Raw genomic sequence first — 26190 nt, forward strand, 5'->3', positions numbered from 1 at the left:
TGTGAATAACTGACTTGAAGAGCACAACGAACATTTTCAAAAGCAGTTCTTGTGGCTGGAGTATGGTTCAGTGATAAAGACCTACCTAGCAGGGGCAAGGCCCTGGGTTCAAACCCTAGCAGTGGAAGGAAGAGGAGAAAGGAGAAAAAAAAGCAGGATAGTAAAATTATGTATGACAAGGCAGCAAGTTGTCTCAGCTCTTAAAAACACTTGCCACACAAGCCTGGCAACCTAAATTTAATTTCCTAACTCTTACAGACATACAAAGAGAAAACTGCCTCATAGCCCTCTCACCTGTACTGAGACCGAGATCCCATGAGTGTGCTCAAATATTTTTAAGATACTTTTAGAAATTCAAAAGTTCTTTTTTTTTTTTACCTCTCCTTGTGTTGGGGAAGTTCTTTTTTCTAACAATAATCTTAACAAAGCTTTGCATTTTCATGTTTATTAAGAGTTTGTATTAATTGGCAATATCATAGCTATTTAAATGAACTGAAATTCTGCTACATAACTATTAAGTAGCAGAATTACAAGAAACAATTTTTTTGCCATTAACCATTTTTCCTGTGTGAAGTCACCTATGGGGAAGCCAAAGGTCAACTTTGGGTGTCTTTATCTGTCCTTGCCTTTTTTATTACTTGTTTATTTCTTTATTTACTAAGTTGAGACAGGCTCTCTCTCTCTTAAACCAAAATCCACTTTTTCCCAGCCTGACTAGCTGACCATTAAACCAGCAGGATCTGCTTCCCTACTACACCAAGGTTTCCGATATACTTGTTACAACAGGCTTTCTATACAAGTCCAGAGAAATTGAGCTCAGGTTGGGAAAACAAGCTTTTTACCCACCGAGCTACATGCCTGCAGCCCTATACCGCCCCGTAAGTGGTCAAACAAGTTATTTTTAAGAGAAATGTTTTAAATCTTTTACAACTTTATTTTACAGGATATGAGCAATACTACATGGATAGATAGTAAATTACCTTCTAATGGAACCCAATGGGCTCAAAGAAATTCTGTAGGGTCAAAAAACAAGGAGACAAAAGGAAACAAAACTGCATGGCTTGCTAGCAAATTCCACCCTATTATGTTAGCACTTAATTTTACATTTACTATTTTGGAGAATCACTACGTTCGTAACATATATCCAAAGCCTTCCTATCTCCATCAAGTAGCACAAAACAAGACAAAGAGGCATGGCACCATTCACTAGCGCAGCACTTGCTACCACACATGAGGCCCCTGGGTATGGGAGGATCCTCTGCTTCTCAAAGACACAAAATCAAAGACAGAGGAGGGCACATCAACAGCAGCTTCATTAATTAACATACCTAAAAGTAATTTCAACCACTGCCAACTCAAAACTGTCAACTTATACCTCATGAATACCATAGTTATCGCTGGTGAAGGTAGACAATGTACGTGTCTCTCTCCTTACCATCCTACCATCCTTTCTCCTCCCCAGGACTTTTTACCTTATTCTATGCTTTTGCCACAGCCAATTATTTATTCAGGGCTTACTATGTAGAACGTTTATTACTCTATTATTAGTCCAGATTTACTTTTATTTCCACTCTAAACAAAAGAAAAAATTATCACATACTTTAAGACCTTCACCATCATAATTTTAGTGAACATATAAATAAAAGTGCCCAAAAGATGAGAAGACATTTAAGGAAACCTTTAACAACATATTATACGAATTATGGGTCTTATTAATGGCACAGAACAAATACACCTTACTTTCTAGGCACAAAGACATTAAGTTATAAGTCACATAAAATGCTTTCACAAAAAACAACAGTCTATTAAACAACTCATTACACTAAGGTGAACAAATTATAAAACTAGCATCCAATTAAATAAAAACAAACATTTATAATATTCATTTAACTTTTACACAAGTACCTACCAACAAGATTCCTGGGAACTTGAATAAAATCTTCCACAAATTCTAAGAACCCTCTAGCTTTTTTTACAGCCTCAGCACTCTGGAGGAAAGACAAACTCCTGTTAACATTTTAGAACACCACCAAACCCAAAATATATGAAAAGGGAGGAAATTCCCAATTGTAATCCTATGGTTCAAGGTTCTGTTCAGTCTACTGAGAATTTGGGTTAAGTTGTTAGATAACTTAGTAAGAAGTGCTAAGTCTGCCTGTAGGAAAGCCCTGGGCTCTCTATTCTCAGCACCACAGATTTTTACAAGCTTTACGCTGGGCGTGGTAGCACAGCAGCACACACACACCCTGGCTCAGGAGAGAAAAGATCACCTCAGGTGAGGCAAGAGGCTGTACAAAGTTACTTTGCTTGTCCAAAGACACATTTTTTAAAAAGACCCACTGATAAGATTATTTCAATTTTATACTGTGGATAATTACTTTCATTTCTTGTTCCTTAGACACAGTTCAAAAGTAAGTCTTCATGAACTATGAGGTAAACACCGTCATCATCATACAACAGAATAAGGTTTTGTAAATTTCTAAGACTCTCCTCTAGGCAGTGCAGGTCAAAGCCTGTCCTCCAAATGAGGCTACACTCGGTACTTTTGAAGATTCCAGAAATAAATATTATGTAATGTGAATTCTTACCTCAAAATTGAAAAATCAAATTACAAAAAAAAAAGTCTGATGGAGCAGACTGCTAATATGCCAAATTAAGTGACCAAAGGCCAGAAGCAGATAACGTACCTCTCCATAGATTCTAAATGTTCCGGTGTCTTCATCTAACTCAATGGCAGTAACTCCAGGAACCTTCCTGGCTTGCTGGATGTTACTACCATGCGTTCCTATTGCCAGGCCCATTAAATCTTCTCTCACCACAAATTCTTCATGAAAAGCTGCTGCAAGTTGTTTTGTGCACTAGTGAGAAGGGAGAAGTCAGGATTTTTCTTTTGTAAAACTTAAAAAAAAAAAAAAGCTGATGTTCACCATCATTGAAAATAATCAAGAAGTGGTGGGAAGATCCATGCCAACCAAGTAATAAATGTATGAACATCATGTGGTCTACTCACACAATGCAATACCAAACTCAAAAAGGAAAGGAGCATAGGCGACAGGAACGAAAGCCAAGAACATTAACATTACTGTCCTCAGAGGAATATGTCAGTCAGAAAATACTAACATCAATCACACTAATGGAACCAGTTATGTTTTAAAAAAAAAAAAAAAAAAAACACAAAAAACAAACAAACAAACAAAACAATGTGCTGATAGCTTGCCTACCAACGGCAAAATACTGGGATGTACTTGGGAAAAATTCTTTAAAAAAGCATGAAAATTTGTTACTGGGTATGGTGACAGGTAATCAGGCATTACGGGCCACAAACAAACATGTTTAAAAGTAGCTGTGGGGTCTGAAGGGATGAGCAAATGGGAGGCTGCTGTTCAGAACTTCAGCTTCTACTGCTGAGTTGTGGAGATTGACCAAGAATGCTAACTGTTAATGAGCTAGTTCTGAGTATTTTATGTTTAAATTCAAGACAAAAAACTAAGTTTAACAAGGTCATCAAAGAATCTCTTATAGAATAAAGGAACTCATAAAATTGAAGAAAATTAGTTTCAGTCTAATTAATTCTAGTCACAGGAAACTAATTCTAAAATTATTTTCCTGCATTAGATATCAGCAGTTCTCCAACTCAAGATGGCTGTTTCAGAACGCATTCATATACTGTTTAAAACATGTAAACTAAGGGCAGTCACAAATCTGAGGTATGAAACTGTCTCACTTTCTCCAAGGTCAAGTGTGTATGCACACTTAGCTGGGAACAGTATCATCCCAGGGTGGCAGTGGACAAGGAGGAGGACATGGAGAGCCCACAGAGGAAGAAGCGGCAGTGGCAGCCTATGTAAAGTACGCTCTAAGGTATCCATCGCCAATCACCTGCTCCCATAAACTAAGGCCACATCTAACAGCTAACAAGGTAGTAAAATCCAGATTAAAGGCAGAATAAAGAAAAATAAGTAGTTTTTCTGGTTATGCCCAGTTACTAATTTCTAATGGTCTTTGGTACCTATCTTCTAAGCTCCAAAAAGAAAGCTAAGCAACACTTATCACAATGAAATGTTATGTTTGATAAAAGTAAAACAGAAAATTTTCTTAAAGGACTCTAGGTATTAGCCCTAAAATCATAGGTCTTAGGTAGCTTTCAGTGACAAGTCATGTAGTTTAAGACACAGGAAAGCATGAGACACAAAAGCAAACCAACTTACTTCTAAATGCTTAGTGGCCTCTTCATTTCTGGACATAAGCATCAACTTCGTGCGAATACTTCTCAAATGCATATCACTTAAGATATTTACTCTCTTCACAGTCGCTTCACTGGCCGACTATAAATGAACATATTTATCACTCAAAAATTTAATTTTTCCAAATAATTCCTACCTGGGGCTTATTTATTTTCATCCTAAATTCTCTCTCAAAAATAATCTTACTTTCCTTTCTAATCTCCTAAACGTACATCTGTCTGCTGCTCAGAATGTGTGTGTGTGGGGGGGGGGGGGGCGACAAAACAAACAAACCCAAAGATTTTACACATTAAGAATCTCAAGGCTGGACAGTGGCGGCGCACACCTTTAATCCCAGCACTCCGGAAGCAGAGGCAGGCAGATTTCTGAGTTCCAGGCCAGCCTGGTCTACAGAGTGAGTTCTAGGACAGCCAGGGCTACACAGAGAAACCCTGTCTTGGGAAAAAAAATGTCAAGATGTCAGGGAGAACAGTAAGTGTCTGTGAGCTAGGCATGGCAGCCCAGCCCAATCCCAACACATGACTGCTATTTGTTGCTCAGAGCCTGCTGGGATTGGCTTTATCAATTGTCAGCCAAAAATTAAAATCAAACCATTTGTTTTCTAACATACTAATGGAGAGAAAATTAATATACCTAAAAAACTATTATTAAAAGTAAGTTCAGCCGGGCCGTGGTGGCGCACACCTTTAATCCCAGCACTTGGGAGGCAGAGGCAGGCTGATTTCTGAGTTCTAGGTCAGCCTGGTCTACAGAGTGAATTCCAGGACAGCCAGGACTACACAGAGAAACCCTGTCTCGAAAAAAACAAAACACAACAACAAAAAAGTAAGTTCATTATACACACTATAGCTTAAGAAATACCTAAGAATAAGGCTGGTCATTAATTAACTTAAAATATGGTCTTATCTTACCAGTATCATTAGCTGGGTAGTTTCAGGATGATAAAAAATTCTGCACGCTCCTACTGCTTTCTTAAAATCTTTATGGGCATTTTCATTAGCACACCTAAGGAAAAAATTAATTTGGAGGCAAGACTTCAGTAATGGATTAAACTTAGGAAGAGCATAATGCAACCTCAGTTTGATATCTCCCATTAGATTTTTTTTTTTAATGCTCACTTTAGTATTTCTAATTATGTGTCTGTCTTCTGCTTACAGGTACACCAACCAGTGGCATCGGAAGCCCTGGCGTCCGTCCGAGTTACCCAGTTTTAGTGCTGGGAATGGAACACTTGTCTTGTCCTATCACAGATCATAGTGTGCGCTCATCTGCTGGGCCACCACTTGGCCCTTTATTTACCTCTATGAGTGAGTTTTGGTTGGTTGAGTCAGAAATGACGTTTTGTAGACTGAAAAGATCTCAGCTTATAAACAATTCAATGAAATTACTTACGCTTCTCTCAAATCCTCAGGAACATCCACTGTGCACTTAAAGAAGGTATTTTTTTTGACAGTTTTATTTTGATTGACAGGCCGAAGTCGTTCAAATGTGACTATTTCATTGTAAGTGGCATCACAAGCAGCATATTCAATGACATAAAACTAAAAGACAAAATTCTTTTAAAAGCTCGTGTGAACAGAAGTACTGACCGTTAGATGATGTTCTAGAACCCCCTCTATGTAAAAACACTAAGCATACCTTTATATTATCAACATCCTTTACATAAGCCAGATTATAAATGTTTACAAGCATGAACCTTTAGAATCATACAGCCTTGAGGAATACCTCTAGAAAGAATCCTTGGTGTTTGGCAATAAAGAAACAAAATTGAAATTAATGGTATAGTGAATGTGTAACAACGGATTAACTATATAGGTAAGAGGTGACAGCCACAGCACCCCAGAATTAAGCTGTTTCCTTGTTAAACAGTCACTTACCTCTCCTTTCATCATCCGAACTTTAGCCAGCCACCATCCACATGGCTCTTGGTCATTTGCTCTTGAATATACCTGAGGAGCAATTGCATTCCTTTATCCATTCATCCCATATGATTTTGACATTAAAGATGTAAATGTAAAATCTAATTGAACTCAACCAAATATTATTACTGAAATGAGTAAGAGGAAGTGTAGACAGACGTTATTACTTAAAAATAAGGATGAGCCGGGCTGTAGTGGTGCACGCCTACACTCTGGGAGGCAGAGGCAGGCGGATTTTGAGTTCGAGGCCAGCCTGGTCTTCAAAGGGAGTTCCAGGACAGCCAGGGCTATACAGAGAAACCCTTTGGGGGTGCGGAGGCGCGTGGGATGCTGAAAGCTTGAGTAATAGCTTTTGGGAAATCTATCTTAACAAATAATGTAACTGTTTAAATGAATTTAAAGAAATGCTTCTTATAAGGCAACTGTATTAAAATATGTATAACTCGCCAACACTGTTCATCAAAATTAGGAACTGTTTTGAAGAATTAAAAATTTTAAAGATTAAACTTTAAAATACTAAAAATTGAGTATTAAATTTTAAAATATTAAATTTATAAAAATAAGAAGGCTCAGAACCTCCAACTGTTAAAACCATGAAGTACAATGTATTACAAGTGTTGGTCTGAAAAGTAAAACATAAGACACTCAGTTCCTCTACCATAGCAAATGTTATCTTACAAAAACAACTAAAAGGGAATTTTACATTATATTATTTTGTTGTTTGCTTTGTTTTCAGACAGGGTCCAGCCCAGGCTGGCCTATTTATTTCGCTAACAGTGTTGACCTGAATTCCTGATCCTCCTGCCTGTACTTCTGCAGGCCATTTTTTTTAAAAATTTCAACTATTTGGACTAAAACAGAAAACATCACAATTCCGAGAGTTGTCTGTATCTGTATTTGAATCTGTAAAACCCTTATCTGGAAGGTTGGCTTGACTAATTAACATGGCAGTCATCTGTTTGTCTATTAACTACTAAGCCTCTTGCTGGGTAGAACTTATGTACTGAAGTTCTGATTGCTGGGTTCTTATCCCTAAACCTTCCATTTGGCTGTCCATGATCCCTTACAATTAACCAATCAACAAGCCTTCCTAACTGTCCTAGAAGCATATTCAAAGAATGCCAGCTACCTTCTACTAATCTGCAAAATTCCAAGATATAAAAGAACACTCATAAAGAAAAAAATTCATTTCATAAGACTATCAAATACAGGATTAAGCATATCATTCAGGAGTAGAACATAAAGTGTGTTCTTTTGTTTTCATAAATTAGCTTCACAAACAGAACAAACACACACACAGCTTTTCTACTCTCTGACACAGACTCCCTCTGAGCCTACAGCTTTTACGGAGGCTGGTGACACGTGAGCACCAGTCTCCTCTCCCCACCAACCAGTAAGCAGCTGGGATTAAGGTACATGTGAAAGATCATGCTAGGGTTGTTACCTGAGTACTGGGACCCAAGCTCAAGTCTACACTCGTGCGCAACCAGTGATCCTCTCACCCAGCCATTCTCTCTAGCAAGTGGCCTTCTTAAAAAGATTTGGCATAAGCACATTACTGTCTTTTGTTGTAACAGTAGTAATTCTGATCTCAATTTTGAATATATCCACACCAAGGAATTGTATGTTTGATTAAAAATAAAATATGTATGAGCAAACATGACACTCTCTGTGATGCCCACATTACTAGTTACAATTAGTATTTATAAAAATCACAAATATGTAATATAGCGAACATTGTTACAACCTAAAATTCTTTATAAATGCAAAGGAAAATCTAAAACACACTCAACTTTAGCTAATTATAAGTGTATAAGTATTATAATATGTTACTATTAAATATTTAAAACATTTAACTTAAACATTTTCCTTAAAATTTCAGGCTAACAAAGTGGTGGTGCACGCCTGTAATCGCAGCACTTGGGAGGCAGAGGCAGGTAAATTTCTGAGTTTGAGGCCAGCCTGGTCTACAGAGTGAGTTCCAGGACAGCCAGGGCTATACAGAGAAGCCCTGTCTCAAAAAAACAAAGCCAAAAGCCAAAAGCCAAAAAAAAAAAAAAAAAAAAAAAGCAAAACAGTGAGCCCACCTGCTGTTGTATTATCTGTGATGGTTAATACTGTCAACATGACAGGATCTACAATCACCTAGGTAACAATCCTCTAGCTATGTCTGTAACAGAGGTTCAAGAATGGGTTAACTGAGCTGGGGACAGTGACCCTAAAAGAGAAGTACCATCTCATAGCCTGAGACCCTGGACTAGTAAAAAGGTAAAAGTGAGGGGAGCATCAGCATTCTCCTCTTCTGACTCATCAGAACAGCAGCAGCCTCAAGTTCCTGCTACTATGCCTTCCCTACCACCATGAAGCATACTCCCAAATTCTGGGCCAAGATGAGCACATCTTTAAATTGCTTGTTAGGTATTTCAATGAGAAATAATTATTATACTACCCAAGCTTTATAAATCATGCAAAAATAATACTGAAAAGCGAAATCTCTTTTAAAAATAAGTGTAGAAGGATGTTACAACTTTCTTGAAAATTTAAAAATTTGATACCCTAGCCTTCCAGTCTAACCTCTTCAGATCATTGTCTCTTCTCAAAGATTCTGCTTAAGTGATCACAAGAGACCCACAACTGGCCAAAGTGTAAACATAAGACTGCAGACTGATCAGCCCTAAACGGAACATATATCTGCTCTTTCCAAAGGATCATGGTAGGAAAGAGGGCAGAAAGAATGTTAAGAGCCAGAGACAGTAACTACAATGAAACAGTATCTTCTGGTCAGAGCAACAGCTGTAGTCATGAACTCCCTGCAGTTGTGACAGCTGCACAAGACCTGTGCAAGCCCCAGCCAAACCAATTCCCAAAAAGGATTTGTTGACCAAGAAAGGAAGAGCTGACCAAGCATCCTGGCCCTAGTTATAGATCTAGTAACAACTGCTAGCTGCTAGGAGAGAGAGGTGGTTTCAGAGAATAGCCACTCTTCTGTGAAGATAATAGATCTGAGAGTATTTGGTCCTAAAGCATAAATTAGATTTGCTTTTGTTTTTTAGTGGGTGGGGAAAAGTACAGTTTAGTAGGTAGGTGGGGGATAGCAATTATGACCAAAAATTTTGTACAAAACCCTCAAAGAACTAAAAAATAAAAACTGAAATAAATAGTGTACCTTAACTTACCATTGTATTGTGATAATATTTTTAACTTGAGGGGGGAGTTAAAGTAGAGGATTTTATTATACATGGCCCAATATAGTCTCAAAGGAGTACTAGGGATTACACTCATGCAACACCATGCCCAGCAACAGTGAGCACATAATCAAAAATAGTTAATACTGAAGACAGGGAACAAGTTACAGAAACAGCAGCACAATATGTCCATCTAGCAGTGGGGAAAGAAGGTAAAAACACAATATGAAGAATGTGCTAATTAGTAGTAAGATTTTTGGGGTTTGCCATTTTAATTTTCTGTACTTAATTTTTCTAGACATTCCTACAGTATTCCACAAAGCAGTTCATACACACATAATATATAGCCAAAGATATTGAAGCACAAACCACTAAATCTAGCTTTAAAAAGTGACTAACTATATGGTTCTGTGCTAGGTTTCTTCAAAAATTCAAATGCAGTATCACTTAAAAGTTTTAAGAAACTTTTGTTTCAAAAAACTTGATCAAGCCCACCAAAGCTAAAAATAGTAGCATTGACACATGAATCTATTTCTGACTTAAGTCTCCAGTAACACTACTTCACAGTCACTGCCAATAAATAACAGGAAACGGAACATGATTATCCATGAGCTAAAGATGTGCTCACAAGGATATTTATTTAAAAAAAATTAAGGCATAATAACGAAAGCTTAAATACACATACCTCTACTTCATCTCCTTCACTAATTTCCTTTTTTATATCAGGTGGTGGTGGTAATCGAACTTCATTAAACGGAACCTGGCGTTCTGGTTGCCAACTGAAGGATTAGAAAAAGAATTAGTACCTTTATTTTATCAGACCCTAATAAAGAAACGCTAACTAGTACTATAAATTTTTTAACTTAGTTTTATCATTCAGAATGTTCCAAAGATAAATACAAAGAACCTTCATTATTTAATTCATTAAGCTGAGACTTTTGTATGATTCTTGATATGTTTTATAATTAATACTAATTTACTAATTACACTCCAAATTATTCATTGTAAGAATGGCAAAAAAAAAATGAGCTAATTTAGCAATAATGACTAAGGTTCATTCGCAGCTATCAAACGAAGGTGGAGATCAAGAATATGTCATCAAAAAGACCCCACAATTTCACAAATTACAAAATAATAAGAACTAAGTAACGTTAGTGTACATGCTCACAAAAGAAGCACAAAACTATCAGTTCAGGAGCTGAAGACTGACTCCCTGGAGCGCACTTGCTGTTACTTTTCAGCACACACACAGTAGCACCAATTCCAGATGACACTCTTCTGGCCTCTGAGGAGACCGGACATGCATATGGTGCATAGACATGCAGAAAAAAATTCATACACATGGATTTTTAATGGACATCTTTAAAATTTACAGTTCAAACTCAAGAGTTTATGCCCGCAGGGCAGGGGGGTGGCATATGCCTTTAATCCCAGCACTTGGGAGGCAGAGGCAGGTGGATTTCTGAGTTCAAGGCCAGCCTAGTCTACAGAGTGAGTTCCAGGACATCCAGGACTATACAGAGAAATCCTGTCTTGAAAAAAACCAAAAGAAAAGAAAAAAAAAGTTTATGTCCAGATGGAAACTTTGTTCTTATTTAGCATGTTCATAGGGCCAAGGCTCAATCATAGCATACACATCCTCAAAAAAGTTTTTAACTTGGCTAGAAAATATGTAATTAGAATCTAGTAAAGGCATAATAATCTTTATAGCAATATAAACTAACTTAGCTGCTGTTGCCTTTTTTATAGTCAAGCATCGTTTTCAAGCTTCCATAGGAAACTCACACCTGGGAGACCACATAAAATGGAAGGGAATGCTGAGCAAGGAGACAGCTTAAAGTCTAGGATTTCAAAGCCCTTTCTTTCCTTTTTTACCATTATTGTCTACATGGCAGCTCACAAAAACAGAAGCTATCTTAACACCTGTCTCTCCATAAGACAAGCTGTCAGGCACATATCTCTTAAGCAGTTAGGAGCCATTCAAAAGCTCAACAGTCCTCTGCCCTTCAAGCTAACAGGCCCTTCCATAACCCTTCCCAAGCCAGCCTAGCGTACTTGCCTTCCCTACCTTTCACTGCCTAGTCTCTAGGATATGGAGAGAATTACTATCAATTCGTAACACTAGGCAATTAAAGATAATCTCAAACTCACTATCTGTACCACCACTTCAACTTCAGGGGTTTGCATTATGCTACTTGTGCATCTACCTCTGAAAAAAAATGCTACTGAATCATATCCATACATATTTAGACAAAGGACATAAAAATGTAAATTGTGATGCATAAGCAAGTAAAGTATTATCAAAACTGGACTTGGAAATCATGAGAATCAAGCACTCAAAAGCAGAATCATTTTCCTACCGGCATCTGTAAGAACAATCAGCTCTTAAAAGTTAACATCAATAACTTACTTATTTTCAAAAACAACTGTGAGGGAGTCTTCGTGGACATCTTTGATAAATCCCTGCATAAAACAAAAAGTTATATCAGCATTAATGTTATATAACTCTAAAAACATGCAATAAAGATAAAACCTGTAGAATGACAAAAGAATAGAGGTGACGGAAGACCAGGAGGCACAAGTCTGTCCCAGCACTATGGAAGCTACAATAGGAGAACTGTGCCAAATTCTAAGCCAGACTGGCCATACAGTGAATACCAAACAAGCCTAGGCTGTGCAGGACCCTGTCTTTAGAAGGGGAAAAATACCCAGGGCTAGAAATATAGCTAAGTTGGTAGAATACTTGCCTCCCATTTTCAAGCACTCCATATCCCCAGCACAATAAACAGCCGGAAAAACAGCAAACTCAAGGTCATTCTTGGCTACATAACAAGTTGAAAGCCAGCCTGGGATATGGAAGAAACTGAAAGGGGATAGAGAGGACAGACAGACACAGACACAGAGACACACACACACACAATTTCCACCTTGCCCTCAAACAAACCCACACTCCCCACCAGCCACAGGGTTTGAAAAGACTGTTCAAATGTGAATTTGATTTCCATCTCCACCATTTGTAAAAAGCTGTTCTTTAGCCCCTTGGAGCCTGGTTTATAACAAAAATTAACACAACAAACACAACACATACTCAGCCTTGGAGCAGAGGCATAGTTGGATGAAATCATAAGTTGTTTGAGAGTTCAGTAATTCAGTAAGAGCTAATGACCCAAACTCTTGTTTTCAGGTAGCATCCTAACTCTGTAACTCACATATAATTTTAATCTAATAGTTAATTAGTTCTCATGTATAAGAAATTAAATTTTAAGTAATATTCAATAAAGTGCCTAGCACTACAACTATTACATTACAGTCCAAGTCTGGAAAAACATGACATTTGAAAACTAGTCATTTTTTCCCTCAGAGTTAAAAATGCCAGAGCCAGAAAGACAGTTCAGCAGGTAAAAGTACCTGCCATGCAAGTATGACAACTTGAGTTTGATCCTGGAGCCCACAGTGGAAGTTGTTACCTCTACACACATGCTACAGCATACGAGTGTCTGAACTCACATCTTCAGTTTCTTTCTCAAATTCGGCTACAGTTAATATAATTCCTCAAAACAATCAATATATTATCAATAAACATAAAATCAATCGATCATTTTCTAGCCTTAAAGGTAAATTTTAGAGTGTGTATCTTCATTTAATACCACAGAGACACAATTAGACCTATAATCAGTATACAATCAGATGGCTAAGTAAAACAGCCTGGGTTACTCCAAACATCCAACTAACCAACATCAGATAGTAAACAAAGGAAAAAGCATAATGGATTTTTTTGGAGACGGGGGTATAATATACCACATAAGATTTGTTTTTAAGTGAAACAAAACTGCAAATGCCTCTCTAGTCCAGGGCTTCTATAGATAATTTAACCCAATGGACAATTAGTAAATATTTTCAAGACTTAACACAACTCCAAAACATGCACTCAAGACTAGCCAGACAGACACATGCACTCAGTACTTGGGAAAGGACAACAAAGAAATCCTTCCATTCATGCGCTCTTAAAATCTATTTAACACTAAAGTATATGCCAAGATAAACTTGAAAAAGACAAAGACAAAAAAAAAGAGTAATTGTTGTTAAATAACAGAGCAGTTTAAAAGAGCAATAATTCAATGTCTTACTATCAATTAACAAGCTAAACACTAATACAAACATATTTAAAAATATAAACCAACAGAAGGAAAACCAAACAGCAAGCCCGGTACAACCCCAGCAAGAATTCCTTGTAACTGGAAAGTTAGTCATGCCATATGAAGAATCTTAAGGATTCCACAACTAACAAGATTTACTATCTAAATTTAGCTGAGTTCTGGCTAGAGACATTTTTATGTCTAAGCTAATTAATGGGTTATTCCCATCTTGAGGAATCAGCAGATCAAGTTATCTGTTTGATTTTCTCGAATTTCTCTTTTCTGTATATAGTTAAGATCTTCAGGAGGTCGTTCCCAGTCATATCTGATCCATATCATTCTGGAAGGGGCCCAAAGCCTTTTCTCCTTTCCTCTCAACCTACAGAGCCTTTCTCCCAAAATAACATGTCCTTGGTCCACTAACCAGAAATCAGTAAAGATACAGAATGAATTAATAAGGACCTCTCCCAGAGGACTTTAAACATGATAAATACCAAACTTATAGTCATCTTCATTTTGATTATTAAAACAACTCAAAGCAATTAAAACAAATATTACCTATTGTGATAGTGATCCACCACTATCTCCTGTTTTATTCTTATTAATTTTTTTTTTTTTGGTTTTTCAAGACAGGGTTTCTCTGTATAACAGAGATTAATTTTTAATAGTGAGATTATGGCCTAAGTTCCTACTGTGTGAGATAGGTTAGGCTGCCTATCCCCTGCTTTTTGACCTACAATTTAATATCAAGAGCCTTGATTATTTATTCACCTATTTATATTTAAATCCTCCCTTCTATGGAAATTAATATCTCTGTGGGTACATGTCCCTTTCTCTTTAACTTGAATTAACATAAGTTTATCTAAGTTTTTTCATGTATCCCCTGCTTTTTGACCTATAATTTAAGATCAAAAACTTCAATTACTTATTCATCTATGTATTTAACTTTAAATCCCCTTCTACTTACTATAAAAGCCTATTTCCAGGCTCTATTTTTGTCATGCCAGGCTGAGTAATCTCAGAAATCCCATGTAAACCATGTTTGAAGATCCCGAGAGCTGCCCTGGAATAAACTTTTTTAAACTTCTTTTAATGCATTTTTCTCATTCCTTCTATTCTCCCTCCTTGCCTCAGAGTAGCTGCCTTGCTCCCAGCACCTCCAAGCTTAAGCTCTTTGAGGCAGCTAGAAACCTTTTAGAAGGGCTCAGGGTAAAGCCCCACTGGCAGTTGTGTTCCTTGTTCTGTTTCATGGCTTGAATAGGAACCATGTGACTTGGCTTGGCTGGCTGAGAAATCATTTCTCTCCTCTTCCTAATCTTTTATCATGATGCATGTGTATTCCATTCAGGAATCTCCATTTAATTTTTAAAAGTGAGTTCTTGCCACACGTTGGGTGTCATCTGTACTGATGAATTAGTTAAATCCACTTTGGTTCCTAGCGGGTCTCGAGTAGGATTGTGAATTAAAGACCCCAGCTAATTTTGATATCCCATGACTAGCTCAATGGCTGGACACTTCTAAACCTCCCCAGGGCTAGCACACACTCCCCTCCAAGATTCCCAAGTTAATATCTTTTCCAATCTGTATTTCATCTCTGCTACCACAGACCTGAGGGGAAATGTTCTCCTTGCTCCCTGTCATGGCTACCCTGGAACCTCAAGCTCACAGAGCTCTACTTGACCCTACCCACGAGTACAGGCCACCATGCCTGGCTTTACAAGGCTGAATCAAGATGATAAAGTGTTCAAAGACAGTATAGCCTATACAGTGAGTTTGGAGCCAGAATGAACCAAACCGAAAACCTGTCTCAAAAGGGGGGTAGGGTATAAAGAAAATTTTTAGTTTTTAAAAAATTGGGGGGAAACATGAGGAAATTATTCATAATCCCAGTGTAAGTAATAAAATTTTAAGAGAGAGAGAGAGAGAGAGAGAGAGAGAGAGAGAGAGAGCAAGAAAGCAAGCAAAACCTACCTAAAAGAGCCATTGTAAGCAGGCAGGGTGGGGGTGGAGGTTAACTATCAACTAGGAGCTAAATTCCATAAATTTTCCAGTCAATAAGAACATCAGGACAGACCACACAATGAGAAGGGAACAGATTGAGACCTTGATCTTAATATATACAACTTTTAAGGTATAACATGTTACAGTTTCTTTTACCTTTGTTTTTTTCCAATTTCACTTTGTTTTGGGACCCACATTATCAACATATACAACTTTGCTTCAGTTTTCAAGTATCTGCCCTAAGGTTCTTGGCAGTTTTGATATGAAAGCATAAACAGATTTTAAAAAAAAAAGTACACAGTACAACACAGAATAGTCATTGAAGATATAGTTTTGAAATGATCTTCCAAAAACTTCATCTTAGAGAAAAGAAAGAAAAGAAAAGAAAAGAAAAGAGAAAAGAAAAGAAAAAAGAAAAGAGAAAAAAGACTTTCATATTTACAGAAAAAAATCATCAAAACCCAATTTGTAACAGGAAAGCAAAATGAAATCTTGCAAGAGACCCACCATACATTTGAAATCTTAAGTAGAGGTAGGAGAATCAGGGATCAGATGTCCAAGGTCACCTTTGTTCAGTTATGAGTTCCACAGCAACCAGCCCTCTCAACAAAACCTTTTGAAACCACTACCACGGGGGCTGGAGAGATAGTTTAGCAGTTAAGAGTACTGACTGCTCTTCCACTTCCAGGTCATGAGTTCAAATCCCAGCAATCACTGGGTGGCTCACAACCATGTATAATGGGATCTATTGCCCTCTTCTAGTGTGCATACTTATAATAAATAAATAGATAAACAAACAAACAAAAAGGAGGAAACAAAGAAGCCACTACCACTAAATTGGAGGTAGAAAATAAAGACTGGGAAATTAATGAAACCTGGAAAGGGGAAGGAGCCATCAGCTTGTTCCTGGCTAGCTAAGAGTAAAGAATTCCAGCCCAGTTAACATTTGCTAAGATTGCTTACACACAGCAAAGGGCCATGTTTAATGCCTGAATATAAGCAGTATCAACATAGCCACCCTCCTTTTCCAGCCATAAACTTTCAATTCTCTAAGTATCTCACAAAAACTCCATTTTACAGAAAACAAGTCTGACCTCCCTTTTGATATATGGTTTCACTTTATCGGACTATATATAATCCCATCCAAACCAGCTCCAGAGACACCCTTAACCTCTTTACTGAAAGAGAAGAAAAACAGGGGAAGGGGTATCTTAGCATCAGGCTAATTTCAGAACTATCAAAACTGTCTATGGCCCTTGCTGACACTATCTCAAAAAATCCACACCTACACCTAGGTGTATCTTGTTTCCCTGAGCACCTCTGCAGTAAGGCCTATGCTTAAGTCTATGGTAAATCTTTAACTCAGGTCCCTGAAAAAACTCCTAAGACTGCAGCAGATGGCAGGATGCAGCAGTGTCTCCACCTCCCAGGTACTGTGGCCCCTGATACTGCCACAACCCATTTGGAGAATTATATGACAAGGCTCAATTATTACTTTTGGTTGTTTAAGACTTCATCAAGGGGCTGGAGAGCTGGCTCAGCGGTTAAGAGCACTGACTGCTCTTCTGAAGGTCCTGAGTTCAAATCCCAGCAACCACATGGTGGCTCACAACCATCCGTAATGAGATCTGACGCCCTCTTCTGGTGTGTCTGAAGATAGCTACAGTGTACTTATATATAACAATAAATAAATCTTTAAAAAAAAAAAAAAAAAAAAAAAAGACTTCATCAAATGTCTTCCTCTTATGCTATCCACTACAAACTAATGTATACAAAAGATCAAACAGAAACTACACCACCATATGCTCTGCAAACAAACCACCAACTGTATGTAATCAGGAATTAAACAGCTAAAAGCTACAAAAATGAGTTTAGAATGGTAGCCTAGATAAAAATAAACTAGACGTACATGCTATAAAAACTCAAACTTTAAATTTCTTGTTAGATCTAAGGTTTCTACTGCAAAACAAACTGCTAGGAACAAGAGGAGCAAATACAGCTTTCTAAAGTGAAGACAGGTCTCAGCCTAATCCTTTTTTTAAAAAAATGATTTATCTGTTAAAGATCTGCTTGCCTTTTTACCTGAATGTGTGTGGACCTTCATGAATGTATATACCCCATATGTATGCAGCCAGAAGAGCCAACAAGAGTTCCAGGTGGTTGTGAACTGCCACCTGGGTTCTGAAACCCAAATCCAGGTCCTCTGTAAAACCAGTAAGCACTCTTGCCTTGCTGAGCTGTCCCAGCCTCCTATAGTGGTTCTGATATTTAAAGTCCAATCTATTAAAGTTCTCATTGGTTGGGTAGGCAAATGATTCCATGGATAATGGCAGTTACTGCCAAGCCTGCCCACCTGAGTTCTATCTTGGGAATACACCCCCCCAATTCCCAGTGGTCGGAAAAAACTAATTTCTAAAAGCTGTCCTCTGGCGAGTGCCCACACTCACACCTCAATAAAATGTTTCAGGAGAGAGATGGCACAGTCCTCAGTTCCCAGCTCCTACCTTGGGCAGCTCACAACCACGTCTAACTTCTGCTCCAGTGGTATTGATTCAATGCCTGTGGACTCCCCAGAAACCTGCACTCACATAACACATTTCCACATGCATAATTAAAAATAAAAACAAACCAAGTATGGTAGGTACCTCAAACCTTTTAATCCCAGGGCCTGCCTGGTGTACATAGCAAGTTCCAAAACAGGTAGGAGTACATTGAGACCCTGTCTCAATAAAAAAAATAAATCAATCAATACTTAAAAATAAAAACAAGCCAGGTATTATAGCATACATTTTTTTCAATCTCAACATTCAGGAGACAGGCAGGCAGATCTCTGTGAGTTCAGGGCTAATCTCAACTATACAGCAAGTTCCAGAATTTCCAGACCTCTATAATAAGACCCTTAAAAAAAGTAATAATTGTAAAAACAAAAAATAAATAAATAAATACATCTGGCATCTAGTTCACAATTTTTTTTCGAGACAGGGTTTCTCTGTATTGCCCTGGCTGTCCTGGAGCTCACTCTGTAGACCAGGCTGGCCTCGAACTCAGAAATCTACCTACTTCTGCGTCCCAAGTGCTGGGATTAAAGGTGTTCGCCACCACTGCCCAGCTCACATTTTCATTAGCAAGCAAACTATCAGACTGACACTACTGCTATTCTCAGCTGTCGGGGCATTCTTCTTAAAACTGGCTGACTTCTGTGCCCTGTGTTAGTGTCCCTGCATAACAGGTTAACATTTGTCTAGATCTGGCACAACAGAATAATCTTATGTATTTGACTTCTTATCAAAGGTAATTAAAATCAGGTCTAGTTCCTGACCTGAAGCAAACTTGTGAAGTACTACGGGGTTCTAAAAACCAATAACTTCTCTACTGAAAGCACTAGGCTCAGTGTTAGATGCTATGGCCTCTTTCCCTCATCGCATCAGTTAAAGATCACTGCTGGCATAATTTCCACAAGACTAAGGATTCTATTTTTCTTGAATTGGTAAAATTGCATTAGATTATGACTTGCCAGGCTTCGGGCAAAGGTTCATTTTCCAGCTCCTGTCTAATTTCCCAGTCTCAAATCTGACAATTCAGCATCTCAGAAACCAGGATACTTCTTAAAAATGAGGGCATCTTAGAATAGCTGACAGCCACGTGTCACCACTTAGGCAAGCTCAGACTTTGCTTGCAAATTTTCTGTAGCACTCAAATACCATACTAAGGAAGGATTGAGGCTTGGCTGAAAGTTACTGATATCTTGATAAAAATCAACAAAGTATCAGCACCAACACTTGCAAAGTAAGTGAAAATTCATGCAAGATATCTGTTTAATAGTGTTTTAAGTAACTTATTTAGCCTGCATTTCCTATTTTGGGTACCCAAAATAAAAATTAATTCTTGTAAGCTTCTAAACTATAACCAATCCTGGGAGTGATATATAGCAACTTTTCTCTTGCAGTTGGCATAATTTTGGGTTATAATAAAATGACATAGACCTTTCACAAAACATCCAAATCTATCTGGAGAAATAATCTATTCCTCTGAAAGTACTGTTTCTTTTTAAGAACACACTCTGCAACTGAGGCTGGATTGGGACTTGCAGAAATGTTCCTGCCTCGGCCTTTTCAAGAGCTGATTACCTACCCACATTTAAACTATTCCTTGGACCCTAAACCTAACTCAACTATTTTGACTTCTTGACCATGGCTTATGTTTCAGCCAACATGCATATAGACAGAGTATCACCTTAGATCATTTTCAACCCAACTAACCCTTCTAAATACTGTATTTAGAAAATTGTGTCTGTTTGTTTGGTTTTTTGAGACAGGGTTTCTCTGTGTAGCCCTGGCTGTCCTGGAACTCACTCTGTAGACCAGGCTGGCCTCGAACTGAAGAAATCCACCTGCCTCTGCCTCCCAGAGTGCTGGGATTACAGGCATGCGCCACCACCGCCTGCTTGTATTTGTTTTCTAATCAGGTTTCCAATATAGCCCAACAGTTAGGTATCAATCTACTGTGTGTAATGAATTATAGTCTTTTTCACATCTCTAGAATAGTATCTAAAACCAATGTTTTTGTCCCAAACCTGGGAGCAACTTTGTATAAAACAAACAAACAAACAAAAAAACCCAAAACAACCTGCAACAGACTGGAGCTTCTTATGCTGAGGTACCCTCAAATACTCCAACCATCCTACTCTTTTTTGCACCTGTTGGATGCATGTATAAATAGGTGGGCAATGCCCACGGAGATCAAAGATTGACATAAAGTGTCTTATCTTTCGCTATCTTATTCACTGAGCCCAGGTCTCTCACCTGAACCTAGAGCTCACCAATTCAACTGGAGAGGACTTACCTCAAGCCCTCTAGGAGGCTGGCCCTTAAATTTCGATGGCAAGCACTTTATCCATTGAGCCATCTCACCTGCCCCTAAATTATCCCTTTCTTTAAAATCTAACAGCAACACAGATACACTGGGGGTGGGAGGGTAGGTTACTGAAAAACACCTGAATTTTATACTTATATAGTTTGAGGCCAGCCTGGTCTACAGAGTGAGTTCCAGAACAGCCAGGGCTTTACAGAGAAACCCTGTCTCCAAAAAAACAAAAACAAAAACAAAAAAAACCAACAACAACAACAACAACAAAAAAAACCCAGAAAGAAAAAAAAAAAAAAGAAGAAAGAAGGAACACATTTGGACTGAACCAAGTTTGTATAGCACACCAATAATAAATCACACATGCATAAGAGCACTGATGCACATGGGTGTATATCCTTTACAATATATGTTGTTAGCAGAGTGTGACAGTACACATCTTTAATCCCAGCACTTGGGAGGCATGGGCAGGAGGATCTTCCTGAGTTTGAGGCCAGCCTCACCTACGAAGTGAGTCCAGGAAAGCTAGGGCTGGTTACACTGAGAAACCCTGTCTCAAGAAACCAAAATGAGAAGTGTGTCCTTGAGCATTTAATAGTATACACCTGTAACCCCAGCACTTTGGGAAACTGATATAGAAGTTTCATATAGTGAAACTAATTTTTAACAACAACAACAAAAAAACTTGTCCTTAGCCAAGCACAGCAGCTTTTATCACTAACTGCCTTAACTGTTCCAAACACAAAGCAACAGGACAAGATTGCAGATATCTTCCACTGCTTGCATTAATATACAACAGTTCTTGAAATAAAATGCCTTAATGGTTCCACATAGCTTCTGAAAACTCCCAATTTACTATTGCAAAGCACTGAAGTTCCAGTTATCCCTGTGGGTGTCAGGAAGTTTCTTTTGTGACAATATCAGAACTTATGTCCTTATCAATATATAATCACTTTTTAAAAAAGATTTGCTTGCCGGGCAGTGGTGGCAACTGTCTTTAATCCCAGCACTTGGGAGACGGAGGCAGAGGCAGAGGCAGAGGCAGAGGCAGAGGCAGAGGCAGAGGCAGGCGGATTTCTTGAGTTCGAGGCCAGCCTAGTCTATAGAGTGAGTTCCAGGACAGCCAGGGCTACACAGAGAAATACCCTGTCTTGGGGGGGGAGGGGGGAGATTTGCTTATTTTATGTATATGAGTATACTGTAGCTGTCTTCAGACACCCCAGAAGAGGGCATTAGACTCCATTACAGATAGTTGTTGCTCAGAATTGAACTCAGACCTCTGGCAGAGCAGTCAGTACTCTAAACCACTGAGCTATCTCTCCAGTCCTATAATTGTTTTTTTAAAAAGCCATTTGAGTGGGGGTGGGGGGGGTGGGGGGATGGGGGGAGGGTGCACGCCTGTAATCCCAGAACTTGGGAGGCAGAGGCAGGCAGATTTCTGAGTTCGAGACCAGACCAGCCTGGTCTGCACAGTGAGTTCCAGGACTGCCAGGGCTACACAGAGAAACCCTGTCTGGAAAACAAACAAACAAACAAACAAAAAGCCATTTGAAATGTTCAGTTTGAACCAAATCAGAAAGATATAACTTTTTAGATAACTATTAAGATGGCACAACAAATCTCCTGTGTCCAGAAAACAAGACTAATTCTTTTACTTATTCAAATATATACTGAAGCAATAGCAAATGCCATCAATATTACCAAGAACTCTCCAGTTATTCTCCAAAAATACATGTGCAAACATACTAAAGGTGAAACAGAAGGGATTGTAAGGAAAAAGAACCTCATACCAAAAATAATCTTGTTTCCAGTGAACAAATGAACAAAAATTTACTCTTAATGTGAGATTTGTTAAGTCAGTTTTACTATGGCTTTCAATCTAAGAGAAAGACAATGAATTATGAACTATATATACACATGCATGAGTGTTTAGATTAACAAAGCAATGTTCTGCTTTCATTGCCTAATTTTCTAATATTCCAGCTATTATTTTGAAAACCTAGTCCTAGAAAAGCCGCCACAGCAGTTTGTAGTTTGCTCCTATTCATTAACTAAGCACCCTCTACTCCTCCCAAAAAACCCCAAACAAACAAAAACACAATTTTTTAAAGTCTTGATATTCAAAAATAATATAGGCAAGGCCCAGAATTCCATTTCTAACATGACAAGAAAATTTTTTTTCAAAAGGCACTTCATTTCAACAAATATGTATGTGCACTTCACATTATTTCAAATACTCAGTAAGGCAAAGATGAACTATGAAGGATGTAATTAAAGTAAAATATGAAGCATGTACTTAAAATAGCCATATTAAAAACGTGAAAACAGATGAGGTTTTAATTGCTTAAAACCCAATATACTCAAGATATTATTTCAATATTCAATTAGTATTTTAAGAACTATTATGCTTTATAGTCTTTTTCAAAAGAATACCACCTCAATTCTACTAGGATATTTCAGCTCAATGGCTGCAAGCTACCATTTTGGAAAAGAGCACATTCTTAGAAAGCAAAAGTCATTAAAAAAAAAAAAAAAAAAGGCCTAAATCATTTTGCAACATTCATCCCAATTCAGTCCTCGTTTCTCCCATTGTATTAGTAATATTTGTACTTAAGGAAATCATACTATACAGCATGGTAGTGCAAACCTATAATCCCAACATTTAGGAAGTAGAGGCAGAAATATTAGAAATGTAAAACCATTTTCAGCTACATAACCAAGTTTTAGAACAGCCCCTACCTCAAAACAAGGTGTGTTGGGGGACGTGGGAGGGTATATCCATACAATACATTAAAAAATATAAACCGCAAGGAAACAAAAACAGACTAGGAATCTTAAATGAACTTGATTTGTGGAGCTGGACAGGGCCTCTGATTTCCCCAAATGATGTTAACTGTTTTACTGTGAGACTAAATTGGAAATGCTAATGTACAAAAAACATTCAACAAACAGTATGAAGGCTAAGCACTAACTGTTAGAGCTGGGCAATAAAAAAACTTCCAAAAATATCAACTTTTACAATGTAAAAAATATATACAATTATCTCATAATGCAGATGAAAAAAACTAAAACCTCACAACCGGCCACTATAAAATTAAGAATCCTGGTTTTGGTTTTTTGATACAAGGTTTCTGTATATAATAGCCCTGGCTGTCCAGAAACTAGCTTTGTAGACTATGCTGACCTTGAACTCACAGAAAAAGGTCTCTCTGCCTCCTGAGTGCTGGAATTAAGAATCATACTTGATAGTGTTGATAGAGAACACCATCACTAAGTTATAATCTAGTTAAATTCCGACAGACAAGATGGCTCAGCAGGTAAAGGCATTTGCCATACAAGCTTGGTGACCTGAAGGAAGGACCTTTGGACTCTATGCATACACCACACACTCATCCACAAACACATATACAGTTAAACACACACAGTCCATTACTCAAAACTATCATGTAAGGAAGTATCATAAACTAAGCAACAAGTGAAAGGAAGTGAAAACCCTAGAGTTAAATGGCACTACAGAGAAAGGACAACCTATATCATCATAATCGATTCCTTGTATATCAAGTGAATTAAGTGGACCTGGTATGGCCGTGTACACTTTTAGATCCCAGCATTCCAGAGGAAAAGACAACTGGATCTCTGTGAGTTCCACGATATCAGATCTGTGAGCTCCAGGCCAGCCAGTGCTGCCCAGTGAGACCCTATCTCAAAAACAAAACCCCCACACAAAACCATACCTCATGACGTTCTTTAGTATGCAGGAAATACATGTGAAAGCCTAAAACAGCATCTAATAAATAACAGGCTGTCAAGCTATTCTCCTACAAAATACACACAAAACATGATACATAAAATATATAGGTACATTAAGAAAATAGCCAAGACATATCTATTTCTAGACAGTATTTTATAGCTCGCCTTCAGATGTTTTATTACGTATTACTCCTATAAATAAAATCACAAACATTTGTTTTTCAAATCTTTTTGTTGTTGTTTTTTTTTGTTTTTGTTTTTTTGGTTTTTTTCGAGACAGGGTTTCTCTGTGTAGCCCTGGCTGTCCTCAAACTCAGAAATCCGCCTGCCTCTGCCTCCCAAGTGCTGGGATTACAGGCGAGCGCCACCACGCCCGGCCTGTTTTTCAAATCTTAATCCAACAATCAGGTACAGTAGTGCATGCCTATAATCCTAGCACTGAAGAAGTGGCAACTAGTTCAAGAGCAGTCTCTGCTAAAAGTACATCAAACTCCAGGCCATCTTAAGATATTCCAGACCCTGTCTCACAATAACAAAGAAGATTCCAGCATTCCTTCCCCCTTACAAACAGCCATATCTGGCCATTATTCCTAAATGAAAATAAAAATTATAAAATGAGTATGGTTGAACAGGCACTTAAAATTAACATTTACAAAGCCTGTATTTTAAATACAACTCAAAATCATCTTAATATATCTGACTGTATTTGAAGAGCCCTAATACTAAGGTAGCTACTATTTCTCCCTCAAATACTAAATCAGGAGTTGTTGGTGAGGAGTTTGACAAGGCTGTTACAAGGTCTGGTCTACAGTAAACTGGAACTGTGTTCTCTCTTACCATCATGTGGATTGCCCAACTCAAACTCAAAATTTCCAGGTGAGGCAGAAAGCACCTAGCCACTCTTCTTTTTCTGACCTAGAATGCTGAAGTTCCTGCCTCTACCTCCCAAGTGCTCCCTTCAGGCATTTGAAATTACTCACTGTAAAGTCTTTTGCTCAGCCACTCTTAATTTATGTTCATCATGAGTAAAATATAACCTACTACTGCACAAATTCGTTATTAATCTGTTTTTATTTTTACTAGTAAGCTTAAAGGATCTATTACAATACTTTGAGATGTGTCAATTATATGGTTAAAGCACAATTAAAGGGTCCCAAATTTCATCTGGACAAACAGAAAAATTCCTCCATAGAAACCAGAAACTGAGTAATTTGCTCTACTTCTATTTAAAACTGCATTTAGTGTGAAAGTATACAGGTCAGACATAAAGCATTAAAACCATGCATGGGATCAACTACCAAAAACCGTGTTTATGTTTAACCCAAAACTACACAATGCAACATTACAAAAAGGCATGTCAGAGTTGGGACTTGCACTTACAGATATCACTGAACTCCACTTCCAGAGACTGAAACAAGAGGATCACATGAACCCAAGAGCTCCCTTGAAACCAGAGATCCCAAAGTTTAGTGTCACATGCATCAGTTAAAATACATATTAATGATGAAAATGGGCACAATTTTTCGGGGGGGGGGGGGGAGGCAAGGTAATAGAATATGCGATGACTGGTTTTAATTGTTAACTTCAGACATTCATTCTAGAAATCCCCTGAAAAAAATCTCAATGAAACATTGTCCAAATTAGTACGGTCTATGATTATGTCTGTGAGGGGGCTGAGGGGCTGGAAGACTCACCTACTGTGGGTAACACCAGGAATGAGACAGACTGCTTTTAAGAGTAGAGAGCAAGCTAAGCCCAGCACATGTGCACTAACCCACTGTTCTGTACCTGGCTAGATGTGCTATGATGAGATGCATCAGATCCCTTCTGCCTTGACTTCCCTCAATGATGATCATAAACTTGAACTGTGAGCCTAATAAAATAATAAACCTTTTCTTCCTTAAGTTACCTTTTAGGTTATTTTATCACCACAACAAAGGAATCTAAGGCTAATTAAATTTTGAAAAATGGGATAGTGGCAACATATGCACAACTAAGTATCTTAGCAAACCATCCCACTGTTCAGATGAGTACCTCTTCCAGTCCTTTAGCTTAGAGTAGAAAACATTCTACCTCTCTACGTTTTCTAAAA

At 38.0% G+C, this 26190-nt stretch overlaps 1 protein-coding gene across 4 annotated transcripts in view; it reads right to left on the reverse strand.

Moving 5' to 3' along the window:
• The window catches only part of Fxr1 (FMR1 autosomal homolog 1), a 50411-nt gene that overhangs the window by 20028 nt on the left and 4193 nt on the right, over window positions 1–26190 (reverse strand). For all 4 annotated transcript variants that reach the window (XM_052180637.1, XM_052180639.1, XM_052180636.1 and 1 more), the window contains exons 2-9: window positions 11759–11811; window positions 10034–10127; window positions 6122–6193; window positions 5637–5785; window positions 5156–5249; window positions 4209–4325; window positions 2688–2858; window positions 1910–1988 (exon numbers count right to left, since the gene is read on the reverse strand). In XM_052180637.1, coding sequence (XP_052036597.1) covers window positions 1910–1988; window positions 2688–2858; window positions 4209–4325; window positions 5156–5249; window positions 5637–5785; window positions 6122–6193; window positions 10034–10127; window positions 11759–11811 — 829 coding nt within the window. The remainder of the gene's footprint in view (window positions 1–1909; window positions 1989–2687; window positions 2859–4208; window positions 4326–5155; window positions 5250–5636; window positions 5786–6121; window positions 6194–10033; window positions 10128–11758; window positions 11812–26190) is intronic.

The sequence above is a fragment of the Apodemus sylvaticus genome, chromosome 4 (genome assembly GCF_947179515.1).
Source record: "Apodemus sylvaticus chromosome 4, mApoSyl1.1, whole genome shotgun sequence".
NCBI classification, from domain to species: Eukaryota; Metazoa; Chordata; class Mammalia; order Rodentia; family Muridae; genus Apodemus; species Apodemus sylvaticus.